The 26175-nt window shown below is 41.6% G+C and overlaps 1 protein-coding gene across 6 annotated transcripts in view; it reads left to right on the top strand.

Moving 5' to 3' along the window:
- Positions 1-12827, top strand: part of GALNT11 (polypeptide N-acetylgalactosaminyltransferase 11) — a 49412-nt gene extending 36585 nt beyond the window's left edge. For 4 of the 6 annotated variants that reach the window (XM_057550193.1, XM_057550194.1, XM_007165426.3 and 1 more), the window contains 6 exons: positions 4531-4648; positions 5980-6132; positions 6637-6855; positions 8268-8372; positions 11718-11855; positions 12116-12827. In XM_057550193.1, the coding sequence (XP_057406176.1) occupies positions 4531-4648; positions 5980-6132; positions 6637-6855; positions 8268-8372; positions 11718-11855; positions 12116-12247 (865 nt within the window). In that variant the 3' untranslated portion in view covers positions 12248-12827. Of the gene's footprint in view, positions 1-4530; positions 4649-5979; positions 6134-6636; positions 6856-8267; positions 8373-11717; positions 11856-12115 lie in introns of those variants that run through there. The other 2 variants (XM_057550195.1, XM_057550196.1) reach the window with 2 other exon arrangements.
- The last annotated feature ends 13348 nt before the right edge of the window (positions 12828-26175 follow it).

The following is a 26175-nucleotide window of genomic DNA, read 5'->3' as shown; positions in this document are numbered from 1 at the left end:
TTCGTGCGAGGGCTTTCTCCAGTTGCGGCAAGCGGGGGCCACTCTTCATCGCGGTGCGGGGACCGCTCTTCATCGCGGTGCGCGGGCCTTTCTCCATCGCGGCCCCTCCCGTTGCGGGGCACAGGCTCCAGACGCGCAGGCTCAGCAATTGTGGCTCACGGGCCCAGCTGCTCCGTGGCATGTGGGATCTTCCCAGACCAGGGCTCGAACCCGTGTCCCCTGCATTAGCAGGCAGATTCTCAACCACTGCGCCACCAGGGAAGCCCCGTTCTGTTGACTTTTGACAGCATCATTTGACATTCTTCCTTGAACAGTGAGGCTATGAGCACCGCTTTCTCCTTTTTTCCACTTTTTCTCCCCTTTTGGCTGTAAGCTGTTTCACTTTTATGATATCAAGGTTGCTAACTTCTTGAGTTGGATGTTTAGATTTTTTAAATTTTCAGCCTTTTTTCTTTTCTAATACATGTATTTAAGATGATAAATTTTCTTCTAATCATGGCTTTAGCTGCATCCCACAAACTGTGATATATCATTTTTTATCGTCATTTATTTCAAAATATTTTCATTGTTATGTCTTCTCTGACCTGTAGGTTATTTAGCAGTGCATTTATTATTTTACAGGCATACGGAAACTTTATAGTTGTTATTTAATCCTAGCTTACACTGTGGTCAGAATTTGTATTTTCTGCAGTTGTTAAAGATGAGATGCTGTATTTGTTGGGTCAAGTTTATTGTGTTGTTCAAATATTCTATATTTTTATTAATTTTTAATTCACATGTTCTATCAGTTATTGAAAATGGTATATTAATTTCCCACTACAATTGTGTGTCTGTTTCTCCTTGTAGTTCTTTATATATTTTCTTCATATATTTTGAGGCTATGTTAATAGATACATGACAATTTAGAATTATTAAATCTGGTGATGAAATCATTTATCATTATGAATTGTATTTCATTCTGTACTTCTACAGTAGTGAAACTTTCACTTTATAGTCTGACATTAATATGGCTGTTCCAGCTTTGTTTTCATTAGTATTTAATTGTGCAACTTTTCTTCCCTTTTGCTGTCAGTCTTCCTGTGGTCATATATTTATATGTGTCCCTGTAAGCAGCATGTAGTTGCTTTTGTTTTGTTTTTAAGCCTGTGTGGAAAACTTTGTCTTTTAATTAGGGCTTAGTTGATTACATTCAGTAATACTACTTACATTTTTGTGTTTATGATTACAATGGTACTATTTGCTTTCTATCTGTTCTATGTTCTTTTTTCTCTGCTCTTACTTGCTTTTGGCCTGAATTCCAATTATTCTGTTCCCAGCTGCCACCCATTATTAGACATTATAGTTTCTTACCTACTGTTCTGTTAGTGGTTACCTTAGAAAGTACAGCCTTCATACTTGACATATCAAAGTGTAATATAGATTGGTATTTTCTCCAAACAATGCAAGGATCTCAGAATGTTCATACTCCAGTTATCCCACTTCAGGTTATATTGCTGAAATGTACACGTGTGTTTTGGGGGGGTGGGGTGGTTTGTGGTTTTGTACTTTTGGTCCGTGCCGCATGGCTTGCAGGATCTTAGTTCCCTACCCAGGGATCCATCCTGGGCCCCCTGCAGTGGAAGCTCGGAGTCCTAACCAGTGGACTGCCAGGGAAGTCCCACGTGTGTATTTTTTTTTTTTAACCCTACAAGACTTTTTTTATGTAGCCATTATTCATTTACGTTTACCCATGTTATCTCCCCTTTTATGTTACTTTTTATCCTTTCTGCATCTGCAAGCTTCCATCTAGGATTTATTTTCATTTTGATTAAAGAACACACTTTAGTATTTCTTTTGGTTGGACCTTCAGCTGATTATTCCTCTCCTTCTGAAAATGTCTTTGTTTCACCGTGTGTGTGTGTGTGTGTGTGCAGAAGGATTCACATTTATTGGTTCAACTACAGTACCTAACATTCGCTAAACATGTACTTCACACTAATTGGTCACATTTCCACAGGCTGTCAGTTCACAGAACAGGGCCCATCCCTTGGCAGACGGCAGGGCGGGAGGTGGAGAGGGCCTGGGCAGCAGAGCCCGCCGGCCGTCACTTGGTCCTGCAGGACTGATGGAGCCAGGTTGGCGGGCAGCCCTTGGCCGGCCCTCTGGGGACAGGGGCTCAGAGACATCCTGTTTACTTGACTCCTGTACAGGACTGTGGGTAGAGGTGGGCCTCGGGTAGGTAGCCCAGGGGTAGGCTCATGGATGCACGTGCCACCACGGCTCCTGAAGGTGGGGTCATGGGAGGTGGGGTCCCCTGTGCCTTGGATCATAGGAAGGAAATGGAGGCCTCTTCAGGGGGTTGGCTAGTGCCTGGCTGGGCAGGTGGGAAGGGCTCCCCAGACGTGGTACAGACATTACAACGCAGCCGCAAGCCCCTATCGCAGGCCTGGGATGGCAACACAGACAAAAGCACCAACGCCCCAGGACAGGCGGGGTTCCTTTCCCAACAGAAACATGGAAACAGAGCAGGAGCTACAGTATTCTTCTCCCACAAGACTCCTCAGAGGGGAGTAGACCAGGGTGTCACTCAAGAGCTAGTTTTTGTTTTCCTTTTCGTGGAAATTTGAGTCAGCAGCATTATCACCTATTGTAAGATATTTCAGAGAAAGAAAACAGTGGTCACCAAAGGGCAAAAGTGACCCCTGGCTGGCAGGGCTGGCTCCAGGATTTGGAAGGCCAGCCTCCACCAGTAAGACAGCTTTCTTCTTGGGCTCGAAGCAAGCTCTGGCCTGATTCACAGGCTGCAACTGATTCCTGAGCAGCCTGTGGCTCAGGGGGGACTGGATTAGGCAGAGGGGCCAGGCATCTTGTGAGCTGGTAGAGGCAGGGTCACTGTGGCTCATGTTGCAGGACAGCCAGCAGTCTTCAAGTCTCAAGGGAGCCCAGCTGTGGCCAAAGAGGAAGCCCCAGCGTGTTCTCTGGGGCCCCTGCCTCTGAGGTAACAGTCTAGGTCTGGCTCCCAAGACCAGAAAAGAAGCCGATGCTTGTGGTAGCCAGGAGAGGGGTTTCTGGGGACCCTGTAATTAAATACACATCCCTGAGTTGTGGCCCTAGAAACCCTTGCCTCAAGGCTAATCGGTTTCCAGCACCTGGTGGAATGATTGCCGTTTCTTATCCTGAGACACAGATAAAACATCATTTCACAGACACTGGACATAGATGCTTCAAGCTGAGGGAAAAGGGAGGAATGATCAACTGCAAAGGCAGAGAGGGGAGTGCAGGGGGATTCTCAGGGATCAAGTTGGGGAAAGAGTGGTGGGTTTTTTGTTTACTTTTTGTTTGTTTCACCATTATTTTGAAGAATAATTTTACTTGATATTCACTTCTAGACTGGCAGGTATATTCTTTCAGGACTTTGAAGGTATCATTCAAGAACCTTCTGGCTTCCACTGTTTCTGGTGAGAAGCCAACAACTGTCTAATTTTTTTTTCTTTTGAAGGTAATCTCTCATTGGCTGCTGACATTTTTTTTTTCTGTCTTTGTCAGAAGTGTTTTTCAGATGCATAAATTTTGTTTATTTATTGATAGCATCTAATTATCTGCCAAATTCTCAGTCTTGTCTTTTATGCTTGAACATACTGAACAGTTAAAGTCTCTGCCTGATAACTCCATTATTTGAAACCCCTGCACATCTGTTTCTGTTGTAGATTGTTTCTCTTATTTTTTTCTTTCATGTGATTTATCTTCCTGATTGCCTGGTTATTTGTTAGTTTGCTTGTTTATTTTTGTTTAATGCTGGGCATTGTATATGAAAAATTATGGAGGTACATTCATCCTGGGGCGGTGTTTTCTCCTGCAGAGACTCTGGCTTCTCTTCTGGGCGGCCGCTCAGAACACTAGACGCCACGCCCCTGGTGCGGTTCGGCCAGTGAGGTCACTGGAAGCCGCCTCAGGCTCTGTGGGGCCTGTCCACGTCAGTTCTCAGGAACACAGGGGTTCTTGACTGTGGCAGGACTGACCTTTAGGGCCAGAGAGCTCTCCGTTGCGGGTGCTGCCCTGTGCGTTGCAGGGTGTTCAGCATATCTGGCCTCTACCCATCAGACGCCAGTAGCACCCCCCCCCCCCACAGCTGTGACAGCTGAAAATGTCTCTGGGGACCACTGGTCTAACACATGTGTGAGTCCAATTCAAAGTGTGACGTTTGTCTGCTCTCTCCTTGGCAGGCCCTGGAGCTCAGTTTTTAATCCCAGTGGCTCTGTGAGACTGTCGAAGGAATTAAATAATTCAGGTGGATTTCTGTCAACAGTAGTTATAATCAATTTTTAAAAGTACTTGTGATACTTAGAAAAGTAGCCTTCATTTGCCAGGGCTTGCGATCTAGAAAATTAAGTTATGGGGCCCAGCTCATTCCCTCATAAATCAGACAAAATGTCTCATAATAGTTAATCTAGTTTCTATTAGTAATGTTCTAAAGCTGCACTGAATTTTTAAAAACAAGAACAGTAGATAATTGACTATACAATTGATACAATAATTGTTTTCCTTTTCTAGGTCACCTACAATGGCTGGAGGATTGTTTGCCATGAACAGAAACTATTTCAATGAACTTGGACAGTATGACAGTGGCATGGATATCTGGGGAGGAGAAAATTTAGAAATATCATTTCGGGTAAATTTTTTTTTGCATGCTTGATTATTAACTGTGTGCAAGGAATATAATTTTCATCCATGATCCCATATTTTCTGTAAATTCTCTTTGACTGTCTTTATTAACAAATTGTCCTTAATGAATACTATTTTACCACAATCTATAATGTGGATAATACCCATTCAAAATATCAAAAGCCTATAAGAAGCCTTGCATTTATTTTGTAAGAATTTAAAAGTGATAGTTGTAATGAATAGTTGGGTATGTATTAAGAAGTCTTCATGTGCATTTAATCTAGAGTTTTGTTCTTTCTTTGTCCATTTATTAATCTTATTTGATAACCCTAGACATATATAGTTGGGGTCATCAGATTTTCCTGACTGTGCGAGACCATCCTGGTTCACACCTGTTCTCCTGGAGAGATTATTAATAGCTCCTCATTTCACTTTCAGGAGTAGCACAGCTGATAAGATAAATGATATCAACACCTGCGTATAGATTACTGAATTGTTTATATATACCGTTCCCTCCAGCTGCTAAGGTTGGGCAGATGACAGCTGTGGGTGGGGTCTGTGGCTCAGCTGTGGTGGTAAGACGGTCTTTGGAAAAGGCAGAAAGAGGGCAAGGGAAGGAATTCAGATTTCTCTCTCTCAGCAGAGGGCCCCACTCCCCGCCTCCCATCTCCTGGTCTACATAACAGAATTCCCCCCATTCAGATACCCTAATACCTTGTGCATATGCCATTTCGTATTTTTGCAAATGTATTTTCCTACTTAATCTTTAGAATTTGAAAGTTGCAAGGTATAATAGATACTGTTAGTTCAGTCTTTGTAGATAAGGTAATTGAGTCTCATAAAAATTGAAATAACTATATAAAGTAACTCAGTCAAGGGCAAAATTTAGACCAGAACTAAGATCTGAATCTTAATCTAGAGTTATTCTGTATATTTTATAAAAAAAATTTTTTTTCTAAGAAGTGGTGTATGTTTGTCTATGTTTCATGAGAAAGTACCTGTAAAACTGAGATTAGAGGATTGATGAGTAAGCATTCTTTGTCCCTAAGTCCTGAAGGTCAACTTCCTTGATCTGTTAAAACAACATGTATGGTAAGTACAATTTTAGACACAGGGTAGTAAAAGAATATTACATTGTTTTAGAGTTTTGTTTCTTTTTAATCGTAAAGACAGATAATTTTAAAAAATATACACTTTGACTTTATTCTATTTGAATAGTTATATCTAATAAGATAAAGCATCTTGCAAGGTTTCACAAACACCTGTTTTCATGAAAATTCGTACATCGATTTCACAGCACTGTGAGGAACTATTAACACATATTCTGCTTCTGACCAGATCTGGATGTGTGGAGGTAAGCTCTTCATCATCCCTTGCTCTAGAGTTGGACACATTTTCCGGAAAAGGCGACCGTATGGTTCTCCAGAGGGCCAGGACACCATGACACACAACTCCTTGCGGCTGGCACATGTTTGGCTGGATGAATATAAGGTGAGATTAAATCTCTCACCGAGAAGGACGGATGATAAGGCTGGTAACTCCGTTGGCTTTGGTTGCTTTTCTCTCTGGCCGATTTCTGTTGAATGACCTTTGCTTTAGGGCCATGTCTTTCTGGGTTTCTTCTCTCTCTTCTCTTTACCCAGTCTTTCACTCATTTTTTGTTGTGACTCCTTTTTAAATTTTCCAAGTGTCTAGTCTATGAGAAGTAATATGGCCAGCACCAGAAGAAACTGTGCTTCTCTTCGGTTTCTTTATCCGCCTGTCCCCCTCCTGTGACTCCCAAGAACCTGGCTCCTCTTTTGCTCACTGGGCTTTGCTCTGACCCAGTCCCCCTGCTTCCCCTGTCAAGATTCTGCACACACTGTATTCCTTCCCACCTCCTCTTCTGCCATATGCAACTCTCAGTATTTTCTTTGTAATGGCTTTTTTGAGGTGTGATTCATTTAAACAAAAAAATCTATTCTCTTATTTTTCGTTTTTCTTTTTTAAATTCAGGAGCAGTATTTTTCCTTAAGACCTGATCTGAGAACCAGAAGCTATGGAAATATCAGTGAGCGTGTTGAATTGAGGAAGAAGTTGGATTGTAAATCATTTAAATGGTATTTGGATAATATTTACCCAGAGATGCAGATATCTGGGCCCAATGCCAAACCCCAGCAACCCATTTTTATCAATAGAGGGCCAAAACGCCCCAAAGTCCTCCAACGTGGAAGGGTAAGAAAGTGATCCTAGCAAAATGTTTCATTAAATGTTGTGTGATATAATAAGTGACATTGTAGACTTAAAATATTTAAGGATAGGCTCTGGCTTGCCTTCCATTATATTCTTTTTAGGAGAATTTCCTCTACTCAGGTGTAAGACCTTAGAAATTTTAATATGTTTGCTGTTTATATGAAGATCCTTTACCTGCCAGTGTTAAAGAGAACATGGCTTCTCTAAGTTATGTGCTGGCTTCCAAGAGGATAGCTATAAATGTGAATATACAAATAAAGGCAATGTGAGTGAGTGTAAAATTCACTTGTTAGAGACCAGTCCAAAAAGGAAAACAAAGGAGAAATGGGCCAGCTGTATACTGTTGGCCTCAGCTCTGGAACTGACTGCAGACAGGAAGTGAAAAATGGTGGTCAGGGTCTAAGTGGTGGTACCAAGTCAGGTTTTACACCCGATGTCCTGAGCAGTCATCTGAGCTTAGCAGAAACCCATTGATTAACCACAATTCTTTAGATATTCCCTTTTGGTTCTTATAAAATTTCTTCAGTTTTATAATATCACTTCAATTTTAGATGTCTAGCCCATAAAATCGTACCGTTTTCTTGAATCATTTCTTAGAATTTGCTTCCTGAAAGTGTAGATATTGTAATTGTTGCCCGAATTTCCCTTTTGTGTTATAAAGAAGGCATCCCTCTCCTGGTTCTTTCACAATGCCAGCAATTTTTAAGTGGCTAGAATTAAGCCTAGAGCCTTCTCCTATCTGTTGTTCTATCTTATAAAAGTCATCAAGATGTTTATTATTATTAGGTGTTTTCCCTTTAAGTAAAAATAGGTACCGGTGTATGTCCATATAGTTGAAATCCCTTACCATTATTATTTTTGCCTTGCATATCTTATCACATTTAATATTTAAACTAATCGTTTTACTTAGACTAGATACTCTGCTTCTTTTATGTATCTCACCTTTGGCATTCCTATGGCATTTATAATCTGTTTATCTCCAGTTAGGTATGTATGTTATATTTAATTATGTACTGTCTGTTTGTACCTTTTGTTCTTACTTCCTGAGTTTCATTTTAAGGTTCTTTAGTGGAGAGATGGTATTTAATTTCCTTCCTCCCCTATAGTAGATTAGTAACCTTGTATCTTTAGGTAGAATTTCTACTTGACACTGCCTGCATATATTGTTAAAATTGCCTATAACCTTGAAGTCTCTATTGTGATGCTCCTGTGTGCTAAAGCTAGAATTCAGTAATAAAAAATGCTTATCTTTTTATGACCTTTAGAATCCATACCTCTGGAATAATATTTTCAATATGTCCTCTAAAACCTCCTTTTCTAGCATTCTAAGGCATCTTCTGACATTAGTCTTTCTGTACATACCAGCTTGTCAAGAGCAATCTCTTCTTTTACAGCTCTGTCACCTCCAGACCCACAAGTGTCTGGCGGCCCAGGGCCGCCCAAGTCAGAAGGGAGGCCTAGTAGTGCTTAAGGCGTGTGACTACAGTGACCCAAATCAGGTGAGTTAGGCCTCTGGGCTCTCAGCCAGTCTATGGACAGTGTCCTTCAGTGAAGGAAAGGGAAGCTGCTGGCAGTCAGTCTTGAGCAGGGAGGGGCAGACATAAAGATTTTAATCTGACTTTTTAAAAATTGTTTTGGGGTTTTTTGTTTGTCTTTTTAAATTTATTTTAATGAGGCATAGTTGATTTACAATGTTGTGTTAATTTCTACTGTACAGCAAAGTGATTCAGTTATACATATATATATTCTTTTCCATTATGGTTTATCACGGTGTTGAATATAGTTCCCTGTGCTATACAGTAGGACCTTGTTGTTTATCCATTCTCTGTATAAAGTTTGCATCTGCTAATCCCAAACTCCCAATCCATCCCTCTCCCAACTCCCCTCCCCCTTGGCAACCACAAGTCTGTGCTCTGTGTCTGTGAATGTTTGTTTTGTAGATAAGTTCATTTGTGTCATATTTGAGATTCCACATATAAGTGATATCATGTGGTATTTGTCTTTCTCTTTCTGACTTCACTTAGTATGATAATCTCTAGGTCCATCCATGTTGCTACAAATGGCACTATTTCATTCTGTTTTTATGGCTGAGGAATATTCCATTGTATATATGTGCCACATCTTCTTTATCCATTCATTTGTTGATGGACATTTAGGTTGTTTCCATGTCTTGGCTATTGTGAATAGTGCTGCTATGAACATTGGGGTGCATGTATCTTTTCAAATTATGGTTTTCTCCGGATATATGCCCAGGAGTGGGATTGCTGGATCATATGGCAGCTCTATTTTTAGTTTTTTGAGGAACCTCCATACTGTTTTCCATAGTGGTTGCACCAACTTACATTCCCATCAGCAATGTAGGAGGGTTCCCCTTTTCTCCACACCCTCTCCAGCATTTGTTATTTGTAGACTTTTTAATGATGGCCATTCTGATCAGTGTGAGGTGGTACCTCATTGTAGTTTTGATTTGCATTTCTCTTGTAAGTAGCAATGTTGAGCATCTTTTCTTGTGCCTGTTGGCCATCCGTATGTCTTCTTTGGGGAAATGTCTATTTAGGTCTTGTACCCATTTTTCGACTGGGTGGCTTCTTTTTTTTGTTGTTGCGTTGTATAAGCTGTTTGTATATTTTGGAAATTAAGCCCTTGTCGGTCACATCATTTGCAAATATTTTCTCCCAGCCTGTAGGCTATCTTTTCGTTTTGCTTACGGTTTCCTTTGCTATACAAAAAGCTTGTAAGTTTGATTAGGTCCCATTTTTTTCTTTTACCTTGGGAGACTGACCTAAGAAAACATTGGTACAATTAATGTCAGAGAATGTTTTGCCTTTGCCTATCTTCTCTTTTAGGAGTTTTATGGTGTCGTGTCTTGTATTTAAGTCTTGTGTATGGTGTGAAGGTGTGTTCTAACTTCATTGATTCACATGCGGCTGTCCAACTTTCCCAGCGCCACTTGCTGAAGTTAAGTTGTTTACGCTGGGAATGATTTTAGAGATTTCAGAGATCATCTGTCTAATACTATTGTGGTCTCCTTTGTACATTTTCCCTACCTCTGGTCATTATTTGTCATAGTAATATTTTGTTTGTTTAGAGCATTATTTGTACTTTGCAGTTACACAGAATGAATTTGAATTATATAGAATTAATTGAAAGCTATATGAATTTGTTAGGAATGGCAAAGGACGTGCATCTTCTTTCTGGTCCAGAACATTAAATCTGCATTGGATGAATCAGAATATCTTTTGTAGAGTTTTCTGTGAAATTGAGTTTTCCTAACTGATTTTTAGTAGTTAGAGGAAACAGCAAGGAAACAGCACAATTTCAATTCATGTCATTCACATAATTTATTCTCAACTTACGTGTCGTTTCAGCGATACTAAGTGAACCTAAAAATAAGCAGAAAACTTATTGCAAACTGCTTTGCATCTGATAAAATAGCATAACCTAACATTGGTTTAATCTCCTAGTTGTAGTGCCTCAAGATTGCAATGCTGAAAACATGTCGTAAGCAAGCTTCATTTACTTACGTTTCCATTTGAGTGGTGGATGGGGTCATTCAAGAATGAAAAGAACACTTGGGCCCTTTTTGGATAGAGTGTGTCCTTTGAAATTTCATAGATCACATCTTATTTCTAGGAGAGTTCATGCACACTATCTAAGGTGTTAACATACTGGAAAACATGGTTTAAAGAGGTGCGAGAGGTGTCAGTGTTGTAGACATGGAAGTGTTAAATTGTAGTGAGGTTTTGGTGGTTTAGGTTGTAGTAGGATGAGATTGGTGAAATTTGTTCCAGAAGCTGTAAGAGGTTTGAGGAGATGGAGTTACACTCTCCTATCCGTACTATGTTGTGACTGCACAGAATTGTACTTAGACCCTAGCCACATGTGGCTGCTGAATTGGTAATTTTATTTCATTTTAGTTAGTTTAAATTTCCTTTCCTCAGTCACACTTGACACACTCCCAGTGCTCAGTAGCCACGTGTGGACCGGTGGCTCCTCTGTTAATCAGCACAGATGATAAAACATCAGCATCTCTGCTTTACTGGTGTTCTGTCATGGCGCTGATGGGGAGCCTTCTCTTCGTACCAGCAGAGGCAGCACACATACATTTTGGGCCTGGAGGTAGAAGCAGTAGTGAATAAAATAATTCAGAGGATAGGAGAAAATGTTTTCCTTTTCAATTTAGTGATGGTGCATGTTGGAGAATAAATTTATTCATTGCACTTGGCCATTTCAGCCAGTTTCAGGCCTTTGTTCCTGAAAATAATCTGAGACACCATAAAGACAACTATCCTCAAAGATCATTTGCACATCTAAGGAGAATCCTGCTTTGGGGCCATCAATGAGATCGTAATCTCAGTGCAAATGTTATTATGAGCCGGGAATAGAGAATACTGTTCTGCAGGATGATGGGCTATGACAGCTTATGCACATCGTCACTGCCCAACAGATGAGGGAAATATGAAAATCAGAGCCTCAGGTGTTCTCTGTGTACAGAAGGCAAACCAGCCCCCTCACTGGGCTCCTTCAGTTCTACACAGTGTGAGAATTAAAAGCATTGTATAATTGTGAAATCCTGGAATTGGGGAAGATCTACAATCTTGTGCTCAATTAAATACAGTCAATTAAGTTAATTCAACCACTGCTTACATTTCTTCCTGGAATTGCACCTCACTTTCTCCTGTGTTAATTCACTCCATTTTCAGATAACTAAGCTGGTCTGTTCCTGCCGTAAGAGACCATACAAAATAAATCCATTCTTCCACAAATGTGTGAAGTGTCACGCAGTCTGCATTTCACAATCTGAAGCAGAACTTGAGGTTTTGATCTTTTATTTTCTTCCTTAGATTTGGATTTATAATGAAGAGCACGAATTGGTTTTAAATAATCTCCTTTGCCTGGATATGTCAGAGACTCGCTCAGCAGACCCACCACGACTCATGAAGTGCCATGGGTCAGGAGGATCCCAGCAGTGGACCTTTGGGGTGAGGAGCTTGCTTAGTGGTGATGGGAGGATGTGAGGAGGCAGACAAGGCTGAGGGAGGGAGCATGGCAGAGGGACTCATATTCTGTTTACCTTGTAGAAGGTCGTTCTGAGTTTGTAGCATCCCATAAATACGTAATCTGAAATGTTCCATGTCTCTTCTAGATTTCTGTCTCTTCTTTACCATATTCTGGCAATAAGTTTTTTAACTTAAAGCAAGTAACTGGTGGTATTTTTTTCTTGCCACCACTTTATTTTCAGAGGAACAATCGGCTGTACCAGGTGTCAGTTGGACAGTGCCTGAGAGCGGTCGATCCACTGAGTCGCGGAGGCTTTGTTGCCATGGCCATCTGTGATGGCTCCTCCTCACAGCAGTGGCATTTGGAAGGTTAAGGTGGATGCTGTGGCTGGAACGGTGGTTTGTCGTGCTTGTCCTCAACATGGAGACGCCTGGGACGCTAGCAGAGGTGAGACAGCAGACACAGGAGAGGTCGCAGCCCCGAGTGACCATCGGGAGGTGAAGAAGTATGGTTCACCAAGAGGTTCAGGTCATTTCTCAACTGCTATTAAGGAATTTCTTACTTATGGTAGGCAAGCAGAATGCAGTTTTAACTCTCTAAAGAGTCAGGTTTGTATAGAAGGATAAAGCCCAGGAAATGGAGATGTCTATTCAAATTTATTTATGCTTCCTTTTAATCCCCTTAAGTAATGGAGTGGTGTTTATCTGATCAGGAACTTGTCATGATTTCCTTTCTTAGAAGATTTTGTAGATGACAGTTAATTTTTTTTTTTTAATTTCTAATACCATGTTCTAAATAGTTTTAAATAAACTGATTGAATCCACATTACATTTAACTTCAGAAGGCATCATTTATAAGATTGTATTTAAGAGAGTTAACTATTATAAATTATTTTGATGAATTATGGTACTATCTACATTTACAATAAAGGATCCTTTTGATGATTTATCTAGGATTTTTTTGTCTTCTCTTTCATCTTGTATTGGGGTCTCTGGTCTTAGTTATCCTATATATGTGAATACATGGTAAGAAATGCACAGGGATTCGGCTGATGAACCAATAAGCTAGGTAGGTAGCAGCCCTAACCTTAGGGATGTTTCAGTTTCTTAGCTTGAACTATGTGAGTTTGAAGCTGAAGGTATGTGAATTTGAATACGTTACATTAAAGTTGCCTGTGAAACACCCAGGTAGAGTTGTTAAATAGGTGTTATATCTACTTGGATAGAGAGGTCAGGATTTCAGAAGATATATTTCAGTTAGAGATATAAATTTAGGAATCATCTGTATATACTGTAAATGTCCAAATATAAAGTGAGTTTTTCCCACCAAAATTACATCTCAGAGGAGACATAGTCTCATAGGGTATTTTCTCAGTTATTTTATCTGGACGCACAAAGCAGTTTAAGTACCAATTTGAAACATGCTAGAGAATAATGTATTGTTTGTATTTATACTAAACATTTTGTCTGTCATTTAACTTTAAAGACCAGATGGTGGTACATATAGGATACAAAAAGCAAGATGATAGATTTAAATACCACAAAATCAATAATCACATTAAATGTAATTTGATTAAATGTAAATGGGTCCAGTTGACCCCGGCTTGTGTCTGCACAGCCTCACCAAGTGTTGTCAGACGACCTGCGTGAGGGCCCTCAACTCTTGGAAACGAAGTCCAGCCCCCGTGGCACCTTGGAAGCTCCTAAGTTAGGTGGAGATTGGCCAGGATGGTGAAGTAGCAAGACCCTGAACTCACCTGCTCTAATGGGCACACCAAAATTTCAACTATTTGCAGAACAACCATTGATGATAAAGACCAGAACCTAACAACCAGAAAAGATCTTCTACAACCACACAGTGAGACAGGTAGGAGGGCTGGAGTCACCATTGTAGTCAAGTCCCATACCCCGGGTGCGTGACCCACAAACGGGAGACTGACTAACTACAATTGTAAAGGTTCTACGAAAGGAGTGAAGGGTCCAAACCCCACGTTGAGCTCCCCAGCCCCGGGGTCTCACACTGGGAAGACAAGCCCCAAAAGAGTAGTTGGCTTAAAGGCCAGGGGGCTTACTTTCAGGAGTCACGGAGGGCTGAGGGAAGTACAGACTTCAGCCTTAAAGGATGCACGCAAAATCTCACATGCTCCGGGACCCAGGGCAGAAGCAGTAATTTGAAAGGAGCCTGGGTCAGACCTACCTGCTGATCTTGGAGAGTCTCTGGGAGAGGCAGGAGGCAACTGGAGCTCCCCCTGGGGACACAGACGCTGGTGGCAGCCATTTCTGGCAGCTAGTTCTATCGTGGGGACACTGGTGCTGGTAAGCACCATTTTGGAATCCTTCCTCTAGCCTATTAAGCCTCAGGACCCAGCCCTGCTCTGGCCCAACAGCCTGTAGGCACTAGTGCTTGCACACTTCAGGCCAAGCAGCTAACTAACTGGGCACAGACACAGCCCCACCCACCAACAGACAGGCTGCCTTAAGACCCCCTGAGCTTTTGGCTGCCCTGGACATGGCCCTGCCCACCAGAGGGCCCAGGACTTGGCCCCAGCACCACTGTGCAGGCACTAGACCCAGGACCCCCAGGGGCCTCCAGTCAAAGACCCTGGGGCCCTGGGGCCTCCCATCAACAGGCCTGCTCTAGCCTCAGAACTAGCCTCATCCACCAGCCAAAAGAAAACCAAAGCCCTGTAGCCTGCAGACCCAGTCCACCTACTAGCAGGTTAGATCCTGCCCTGGGACTAGTTGGGCCCTGGCCCTGCCCACTAGCAGGCCAACATAAGTTTCAGGACATCCTGGACCCTGCAGCCAACTGTCAGGGACTGGCCCTACCCATCAGCAATCTGATGCCAGCTTTGGGACTCCTGGGCCCTGGAACCAGACTTCAGGACCTTGCTCTGTCCACCAGTAGGCTGGCACTAACCCCAGGGCCTGGCTTCACCCACCTGTGGGCAGGGAGCAGCCCCAGGGTTCTGCAGCCAGACACCTCGTGACTCAGTCCTGTCAACCAGCAGCCTCTGCACAAGGCAGGTCCGAGCCTACTAGACTGCCCACGGTAGTCAGCCCACCACAACAGAAGGACCCACACAGCCCTCATGGGGGAAACCCTAAAGCACACAGCTCTGGTGAGGAGAGGGGAGTGTGCTGCTCGCATAGGGTGTCTCCTACAAAAGGCTCCTTCACCGAGACTGGGGGATGTAACCGACCTACAAGATACATACAAACAGGACATCAGGCAAAAGGAGGTGACAGAGGAACATGTTCCCAACAGAGGACCAAGAAGAACTAAGTGACGTGGAGACAGGTGACCTACCCAAAAAGAGCTCAGGGTAGCGGTCATAAAGATGATCAAGGAGCTTGGAGAAGAATGGGTGCACAGAGCAAGAAGCTAGAAGCTTTTAACAAAGAGAAAATATAAAGAACAACCTAACATGAGGAATTCAGTAACTGAAATGCAAAGTACACTAGAAGGCATCAGTAGTAAACTAAATGATACAGAGGAACAGTGAGCTGGAAGACAGTGGTGGAAATCACTGGTGCTGAACAGAAAAAAAGAAGAATGAAAAGAAATGAGGACAGTTTGAGAGACCTCTTGGGCATCAACAAATGCAGTAATGTTCACATTATAGGGGTTCCAGAAGGAGAAAAGAGAGGCGCTGAGAACATATTTGAAGACACAATAGCCAAAAAGTTCCCTAACTTGGGAAAGGAAACAGATATCTCAGTCCAGGAAGCACAGAGAATCCCATACAGGATTAACCCAAGGAGGAATACACCAAGACACGTTGTAATTGAGATGGCAGAAATTAAAGAGAAAATATTTAAAGCAGCAAGGGAAAAGCAACAAGCTACTTACAAGGGAACTCCCATAATATCAGCTGAATTTTCAGCAGAAACACTGCAGGTCAGAAGGGAGAGGCATGGTATATTTAAAGTGATAAAAGGGGAAAACCTACAACCAAGAATACTCTACCCAGCACGGCTCTCAGATTTGATGGAGAAATCAAAAAGTTTTACAGAGAAGCAGAAGCTGAAAGAGTTCAGCACCACCAACCCAACTTTACAAGAAATGTTAAAGGAACTTCTCTAAGCGGAAAAGAAAAAGCCACAACTAGAAACATGAAAATTATGAAACGAAACACCTCACCAGTGAAGGCAAAGATAAAGGTAGGAAGTCACCCATGTACAAAGTTTGGGTTAAAAGATAAAAGTAGTAAAATCATTTATATCCACAATAAGCAGTTAAGGAATACACAAAGTAATTAGATGCAGAATATGACGTCAAAAACAGTAATCATGAGGGGAAGGGAGTACAAATGCAGGATTGTTAAAATGCATTTGAAATTAAGGGATCAGTAACTGAACACATACGTATACACATACATACTCATATACACACATCTCATGGTAGCAACAAACCAAAAATCTGTAATAGATACACAAAAAGGGAAAAGGAATCCAAACATAACACTAAAGATAGCCATCAAATCACAAGAGAGAAAAACAAAAGAAAGGAACAAAAAAGACCTACAAAAACAGTATGACAATAAGAACGTACATATTAATGATTACTTTAAATGTAAATGGACTAAATGTTTCAATCGAAAGACACAAGGGTGGTTGAATGGATACAAAAACAAGACCTCTATATATGTTGCCTATAAGAGACTAACTTCAGATCTAAGGACACTCACAGACTGAAAGTGAGGGAATGGAAAAATGTATTCCATGCAAACGGAAGTCAAAGACAGAGTAGCACTACTTACATCAGACAAAATAGACTTTAAAACAAAGACTGTTACAAGAGACAAAGAAGGACATTACATAATGATCAAGGGCTCAGTTCAAGAAGATGATTTAACAATTGTAAACATATATGCACCCAACATAGGAGCACCTAAATACATAATAGCAAATATTAACAGATGTAAAGGGGAAAATCAACAGTAACACAACAATAGTAGGGGACTTTAACACCCCACTTATATCAATATACAGATAATCCAAACAGAAAATCAATAAGGAAACACTGGCCTTAAATGACAGACCAGATGGACAACAGATTTATACAGAACATTCCATCCAGAAGCAGCAGAATACACATTCTTTCTTTCAAGTGCACGTGGGAACTTTCTCCAGGATAGATCACATGCTAGGCCACAAACCAAGCCTTGGTAAATTTAAGAATGAAATCATGTCAGGCATCTTTTCCAACCACAACTGTATGAGACTAGAAATCAACTACAAGAAAAGAACCCTGCAAAAAACACCAACATGTGGAGGCTAAATAATAAACTACTAAATAACCACTGGATCTATGAAAAAAACAGAGGAAATTTAAAAAAAAATACCCAAAGGCAAATGAAAACACAATGATCCAAAACCTATGGGATACAGCAAAAGCAGTTCTAAGAAGGAAGTTTATAGCAATACGAGCTTACCTCAGGAAACAAGAAAAATCTCAAACAACCTAACCTTACACTTAAAGGAACTAGAAAAAGAATAACAAAACTCAAAATTAGTAGAAGGAAAGAAAGATCAGAGCAGAAATAAATGAAGTAGAGACTAAAAAAAAAAAATAGAAAAGATCAATGAAACTAAGGTTGGTTCTTTGAAAAGATAACAAAATTGATAAACCTTTAGCCAGACTCATCAAGAAAAAAACATGGATTTCCTTGGTGGTGCAGTGGTTAAGAATCCGCCTGCCAATGCAGGGGACATGGCTTCGAGCCCTGGTCTGGGAAGATCCCACATGCCGCAGAGCAACTAAGCCCATGTGCCACAACTACTGAGCCTGCGAGCCACAACTACTGAGCCCGCGTGCCACAACTACTGAAGCCCTTGAGCCTAGAGCCCGTGCTCCGTAACAAGAGAAGCCACTGCAATGAGAAGCCCATGCACTGCAACGAAGAGTAGCTCCCGCTCACCACAACCAAAGAGAGCCCACGTGCAGCAACGAAGACCCAATGCAGCCATAAATTGATTAATTAATTAATTAATTAAAAATATAACAGTATACTAAGAGGATCAAACACCATGATGAAGTGGGATATATCTCAAGGATGCAAGGATTTTTCGGTATTTACAAATCAAAGCAAAAGCTTCATCTGCTGCTCCCCATCACCTGCATTACTGCCTGAACCATCCCCCCCACCCCCCATCCATGGAACAATTGTCTTCCATGAAACCAGTCCCTGGTGCCAAAAAGGTTGGGGACCGCTGCTGTACGCTGCTGGTAAGGACACAAATTGGTGCAGCCGCTATGGTAAACAGTATGGATCTTCCCCAAAAAACTAAAAATAGAGTTGCCATATGATCCAGCAATCCCATTCCTGGGTATATATCTGAAGAAGACAAGACACTAATTCGAAAAAATACATGCACCCCAATGTTCATAGCAGCATTATATACCATAGTCAAGATATGCACACAACCTAAGTGTCCACCAGCAGGTGAATGGATAAAGATGTGTGTACACACACACACACACACACAGTCACATACCCACAATGGAATACTATTCAGCCATAAAAAAAGAACGAAATTTTGCCATTGGTAACAATATGGATGTACTTGGAGGGTATTATGCTAAATGAAGTAAGTCAGAGAAAGACAAATACTCTGATATCACTTATATGTGGAATCAAAAGAAACAGACTCACAGATACAGAGAACAAACTAGTGGTTACCAGTGGGGAGAGGGAAGGGGGGTGGGGAGGGGCAAGACAGGGTTAGGGGATTTAGAGGTACAAACTGCTATGTATAAAATAAGCTACAAGGATACATTGTACAGCACATGGAATATAGCCAATATTTTATAATAACTATACATGGAATATAACCTTTAAAAATTGTGAATCACTATGTTGTACACCTGAACCTTATATAACATTTTACATCAACTACACCTCAATAAAAAATAATTTGTTTTTTTGTAACTGGGTCTAAATGCCCCCAGTTAGAAGGCAGAGATGGTTAGATTGGATAAAAATGCAAGATCCAACTATATGCTGCCTATCAGAAACTCACTTTGAAGACGACGACACAAGTGAATTAAAAATGAAAGGGTGGGAAAATATGTATATGCCTGTTGAACACCAATTGGAAGACATCTAGAGTGGCTATATTAATATTAGACAAAGGAGATTTCAGAGCAAAGAATATTCCTAGGGATAAAGTGGGTTGTTTCATAATGATAAAGGTGTCAATTCATTAAGAGGAAATAATCTCAAGCATTTATATACGTAATGACACAACTTCAAAATATCAATATACGTCATCAAACAAGTGGATGAAACAGGATATCGAAAACTTGAACAATACTATTAACCAGCTTGACATAGAATACTCATTCTTTTCGAGTACACGTGAAATATTTACCAACAGAGATCATGTTCCAGGATATTAAAGAAATCTCAATAAATTTTTATACAAATTTATACAAATTCAACTCATGCAAATTATATGAGCAATCAATAACAAGAATAACAGTAATAGAAATCAATAATAAAAAGATACCTGGGGGAATTCTCTGGTGGTCCAGTGGTTAGGACTCTGCGCTTTCACTGCTGAGGGCCTGGGTTCAATCCCTGGTTGGGGAACTAAGACTCCCGCAAGCCGCGCGGTGTGGCAATCAATCAATCAATAAAAAATACCTGGAAAATCTTCAAATATTTGAAAATCAACCAAGAACATACTTCCCAATACTCTGTGGGTCAAAGAAGAAATCAAAAGGCTACTTTCAGCTGCCTGAAGATGAAAACACAACATATCAAAGACTGTAGGATGTAGCTAACTCAGTACTTGGAAACTTTATAAACTAAGCTGTATTAGAAAAGAATAAACGTTTAAAATCAATGACAAGCTTCCACTTTAAAGTAGGAAAAGAAGAGCAAGTTAGAAGAACGAGGAAGCAGAGGAAATATTAAATATTAGGATGGAAATGAATGAAAGAGAAAATTAAAAATTAATGAAACCAAAAGCTGGATCAAGAATATTAATAAAACTGTTAAAACTCTAGTCAAAAAAAAAAAAAAAGAAATTACCAATATCAGTAGTGAGAGTGGCAACTTTACTAGAGATTCTGCAGATGTTAAAAAAGATAAGCAACAGGAACTCTCATTCATTGCTTGTGGGAACACAAAAGGGTGCAGCCACTTTGGAAGATAGTTTGGCAGTTTCTTGCAAAACTAAATATACTCTTATCATATGATCAAAAACCTGCACGCAAATGTCTACAGCAGCTTTATCTGTAATTGCCAACTTGGAAGCAACTCATGTCCTTCAGTAGGTGAACGGATAAATAAACTGTGGTACACCTAGACAATGGAATATTTAGTGCTGAGAAGAAATGAGCTATAAAGCCACAAAAAAACATGGACAAATCTTAAGTGTGTATTACTCAGAAAGAAGCTGCCTGAAAAATCTATGTACTGTATTATTCCAACCCTGTGACATTCTGGAAAAAGGAAAACCATGGAGACAGTAAAATATCATTCGTTGCCAGTGGTAGGGTCGGGGGAGAAAGATGAATAGGCAGAGCACAGAGGATTCTTCAGGCAGTGAATCTCCTGTATATGATACCGTAATGGTAGTTAAAACCCACAGAAGGCACCAAACCAAGAGTGAACTGTAATGTCAGCTATGGGCTTCGGGTGACAGTGATGTGTCAGGGCAGGTTCACGAGCTCTAACGAAGGCCCTGCTCTGGCGCAGGGGTGTTGGTGGGGAAGCTGTGTGCTCTACAGTTCCTGCTCGATTCTACCGTGAACCTAAAATTGCTGTAAAAAATAAACTATTTTATAAATGAGTAAGGGCTTATTAGGAACCACATTTCTGCCAATAAATCTGATATCTTAAATGAATTCCTTGAAAGAAACAAATTTCCCAATTTCTTTGAAGAAGAAATAGAACCCCTGACTGTCTCTACACCTGTTAAATAAATTGAATTTGTAGTTTAAAAACCTTTCCACAAAGAAAGCTCCAGGCACAGATGGTTTCACTGATGAATTTTATCAAACAATGGAGGAAAAAACTGTGTCAATAATACACAACCTTTTCTGGAAAACTTCTATGAAATTTTGATGTTATGAGCAAGCCGTAACTATTCATCTTAAAAGCAGTATACCAGGAAATCATAAGCCAATATCCTTCATGAATAGAGAATTAAAATTCCCTTACAAAATATTGGCAAATCACATCCAGTATACGTAAGAAGGATGGTACATTATGAACAAGTGGGTTTTATCCCAGGAATGCAAAGCTGCTTTAACGTTAGAGAATCAGTGTTAATTATGATTTAATAATACAAGAGAAGAAGGCTTAGGATCTTGCAGGAAAATCAGAATTCAATACCCGTTAACGATAAAAACTCAGCAAACTAGGAATGGAAGGAAAATTCCTCAACCTGATAAAGGGCATCTATGGAGAACTATAGGTAGTATCATTAAAAAAAAAAAAAAGACTGGTTTAGGAACAAGGTAAGGATGGCCGTACTTACCACTTACATTCAACATTTGTAGTGAAAGCCTTAGCCACTGCTATAGGCAAGAAAAAGCAATAAAGGGCATGTACATTGGAAAGGAAGAGGTAAAACTGTCGATCTGCAGACTATGACCAAGTGTGTAGAAAATCACAGGGGGTTTTCAAAAATACTACTAGATAGAGTAAAGAAGTTTATCAGGATCACGAGATAAAAGGTCAACATAAAAATGAATTGTGGGAATTCCCTGGCGGTCCAGTGGTTGGGACTCTCTCACTGCCAAGGGCCCGGGTTCAATTCCTGATCGGGGAACTAAGATTCTCACAAGCCGTGCGGCCAAAAAAATAAAAATAAAAATACCCCACCAACTTATTAAAAAAAAATAATACAAATGAACTGTACCTCTATATGGTAGCAACAAACAGTTCAAAATAAAAAATAATGGGATTGTAATTGCAATTTACAATAGGATCAAAAATGTGAAAACTTAATTTTAAGATTTGTACAATGAGAAATACAAAACATTGCTGAGAGAAATTAAAGAAAACCTAAATAGATGGAGAACTACGCTATATTCATTAATTAGAAAAATCAATATTGTTAGGATGTTAATTCTCTACAATTTGATCTACAGATTTAATACTATACTCCATCAAAATCCCAGTAGACTTTCTGTAGAAGGTGACAATCTAATTTTCAAATTCAGATTTACATGGAAATGCATAGGACTAAGTAAGAGTGGCCAAAGTAATTTTGTAAAGAATAAAGTTGGAGCACATGCACCAGTTCAAGGCAGACTGTAATAATGACTTACAGATGAAGAATTGATTGGTGGAACAAAAATAGACCCACACATATATGGGCAATTGATTTTCAGCAAAGGAAACAAAACCCACTGGGCAAAAATAATCTTTACAACAAATGGTGCTGGAAGAATTTTATATCCCTATGGACAGAAATGAAACTTGACCCCTACCTTATACCATACACAAAAATTACTTCAAGATGGTCATAGATCTAAATAGAAAAAAGAAAACTATACAGCTTTTAGAGGAAAATGAAGAATACCTTCATAACTTTAGGGGAGGCAAAGATTACTCATTGGAAGAAGTAGTCGTCAAAGATGAATGAATTGGACTTCATCAAAATTAAAAGCTTCTGGGGCTTCCCTGGTGGCGCAGTGGTTGAGAGTCTGCCTGCTAATGCAGGGGACACGGGTTCGAGCCCTGGCCTGGGAAGATCCCACATGCCGCGGAGCGGCTGGGCCCGTGAGCCACAACTGCTGAGCCTGCGCGTCTGGAGCCTGTGCTCCGCGGCTAGAGAGGCCGCGGCGGTGAGAGGCCCGCGCATCGCGATGAAGAGTGGCCCCCGCTTGCCACAACTGGAGAAAGCCCTCGCACAGAAACGAAGACCCAACACAGCCAAAATCAATCAATCAATCAATCAATCAAAACATACGCATCTGATTCAAGATCCTCATTTAAAAAAAAAAAAAAAAATCAGTCAATCACACAAAAAACTTGAACCTCTCAGAATTGTAAGCAATTTAAAAAAAAAAAAAAAAAAAAAAAAAAAAAAAAAATTAAAAGCTTCTGGGGCTTCCCTGGTGGCACAGTGGTTGAGAGTCCACCTGCCAATGCGGGGGACGCGGGTTCGGGCCCTGGTCTAGGAAGATCCCACATGCCACAGAGCGACTGGGCCCATGCGCCACAACTACTGAGCCTGCGCAACTAGAGAAAGCCCATGCCCAGCAACAAAGACCCAACACAACCAAAAATAAATAAATAAAAATTAAAAAAAAAAAAAATTAAAAGCTTCTGCTCAAGACACCGTTGAGAAAACAAAAAGCTAAACCACAGACTAGTACCCAGAGTGTATAAAGTGCTTAAAATTTAATTAATTTAAACCAATTTTCAAAATGGACAAAATACTTGAACAGACCCTTCACCAAAGATGTAGAAAATGGCTCAGCCTGTGAAAAGGTGTTAATGTCACAGTTATCAGGGAAATGCAAAGTGAAGCCACAATCAGATACCACTTCACACCCATTAAAATGGCTAAAAGATTGATGTGGGTTCTGAGGAGATGGCAGAGAAGCTGTTGCAGCACAGCTTTCGGATCTTCCCCCAGTCGATACCCACGTACAATGAGAGCAGCTACACGGCCAAACCGAAGACCCAAGGATAACGTTTTCAAACTAACGAGGTGACAAGGTAGCCTCACAGTCTCTAAAATAAAGTGGGGGCTTCCCTGGTGGCGCAGTGGTTGAGAATCTGCCTGCCAATGCAGGGGACACGGGTTCGAGCCCTGGTCTGGGAAGATCCCACATGCCGCGGAGCAACTAGGCCCTTGAGCCACAACTACTGAGCCTGCGCGTCTGGAGCCTGTGCTCCGCAACGAGAGAGGCCGCAACAGTGAGAGGCCCGCGCACCGCAATGAAGAGTGGCCCCCGCTTGCCACAACTAGAGAAAGCCCTCGCACAGAAACGAAGACCCAACACAGCCAAAAATAAAAATATATATAAAAAATAAATAAATTAAAATAAAGTGGGTAGGGAAACAAACGAACAGCTGTTAAGCCCTGTGTGTTACTGCCACGCCCATGACAGAAAGCAAAAGGAAGCAGCAACAGAGCACCTGGTGGGCCCGAGCATGAAAAAGCCCGAAATCGGGAACAGGTATCAGCTGGAAACACGGTGCCAAGTCTGAGAGCACCAGCTAAGCTGGGAGCAGTGCAGGGGGCCCACGCGCCCCACTGCCTCTGAACTCTGGAAACTTCCCGCCAGGGCTTCTTTCCAGGTCAGGGCCCCAGACTGGGGAGAAACTGCTGGGAGCAGAATAAAAATTGTGCAGGAGAGGTCCAACGGAGAAAACGGAAAGCTGTAGCTTGGCTGCGGAGGAGGGGGCCAGGCACTCCCGGCAGCCGCTGCCACGCTGTTCACACACGCAACAAAAGACACCTGTGTCGTTCTCATCATCCACGTTAGTCCACGGGTTTTAGGAGATGTCTGCCGGAAATGGGGACAAAGACCAAAAACGCATCGATTATAAATCACAGTAGCGCAGTTTACCCCCCGGTCTTCGAACGTGGATCCCCAGTAGCAAAACAACCATAGAAGCCAAAAGGCACTGGCACGTTACTGGACCATTCAGTCCTTAGGAACCATCCAGTCTGTCATCATATCGTATGAGAATCTCCCAGGGTGAGGCCACTCGGGTTTGCAGGCTTCTATTCGGTCCAGTCAGTTTCCAAAATCAGGAGTGGTCCCAGCCATATATGGCTTCCCCCTTTGCGGCATCTGGTACAATCTCTCAAGGTGCTAACGAAATATTAGGTTCCCATCACATAACCCTTTATTCATTCCTTTACCCTCGGCTACTGTTTTTCCTTGTTTTCATTTATACCCAAACTTTTCCCACCTTTAGAAGGGACGGACATTTGGTTTGGTCACTGTGCTGGTCTACACTGCAGGGAGCAGTACTTGTCTGGGAAGTCCTTGCCCCTCAGTCCACTCCCATTCAGAGAGGGTACGGTTACCCAGGTGCAGAACGAGTGGGCTGCCTTCAGCACCAGGCAAGGAAGCCGCATTCACTGGTAGCCCCAGTTTTGCCGGATGGGGTGAAGGCACATCCTGTCCCTTCAGGCCCTTAGGAATTCTGACATAAAGGATAAAACAAAAACAAACAGCACAGTTAGAAAACATCCCTGTTGACAGTCTTTGTACTTGCAGCCCCGGTTCTATGACCACTGCATCAAGTAGGGGAAAAAGCTGAGGTGACGTGGGGAAGAAAGAATGAAAGCACACCAGGAAGACAGGCTCCCAGAACCAATCAAAACTGTAACACTCGTTCAAAACAAACTAGAAGACATAAGTCGTGTGAAATGACAACATAAAGCAGAATTTGAAAACTCACAAATGACAGAACTCAAGCAAAAATTTGAAATTAAAAGAAATAATTTCAGAAATGAAGAATAAAAGGAACACAGCAGAGGTGAAGAAATATGGTAAATAAAAAATGCCTTTAAAGAAAATAGAATTTGATGAGAAGGAAAAAATTTGATCAAAAAGAAATGAGAAAATTACTACATCTGTGGGGTCTGGGCTTGTCCTCCTGGGGTAAACAACTAGAAAAGGAGAAAATACAGAATACGACTCTTTTCAAACATGGGATCACAGGACTGCAGGACAGTATCCAGAGAACAAGGGGAGCCTCGCCTCACCCCAGCTTTCCGCCCAGAGACAATTTCCAGCCTGCTGTGCAGAGAGGGGAGCCCCAGAGAGGCTGCTGGCCTTGCTGAACTGAGACGGAGAACAGCTCAGGGAGGCCAACGCGGCCAGAATTTGCAGCACAGTATGTAGGGCCGGAGGGAGCACGCGAAGAAAGGGTCTCTGGTTTGAGTCTGGCCACGTCACTGTCCACAGGTCATCGTGACCCCAAGAGACTGAGCCGAGAACACGTTCCGAGGAGAGAACGAGTCTTGGGAAGCTATGAACCGAACCACTTCCAGAGATCACAGCAGCCAAGACATGGCGCTGAGTAACCAGGGCACCGTACGTTCCCCCGAAGGACCAGACCTCAGCAGTGAGGCCTAGTTAGACTCATCCTGAGAACGCTTGGAGAGCAGCTTCAAAAGGGGGACCCAACGCTCAAGCAGCTCAGCTGCCGCCAGAATGAGAACACAACACCATCCAGCCTTCACCGTGAAAGCGCAGACTCTGGAATCCAGTAAAACTTACTAGATGTGGAAAAGGCAAGAAAATGCGACCTGTGTCAGCAGGAGAAAAAAGAACAATCAGTTAACTAAAGAGACCCAGAAATGAAAG

This window comes from Balaenoptera acutorostrata, chromosome 7, assembly GCF_949987535.1.
Source record: "Balaenoptera acutorostrata chromosome 7, mBalAcu1.1, whole genome shotgun sequence".
Classification (NCBI taxonomy): Eukaryota; Metazoa; Chordata; class Mammalia; order Artiodactyla; family Balaenopteridae; genus Balaenoptera; species Balaenoptera acutorostrata.
Note: the sequence above shows the minus strand (reverse complement) of the source record. Positions and strands in the feature narration are given on the sequence as shown.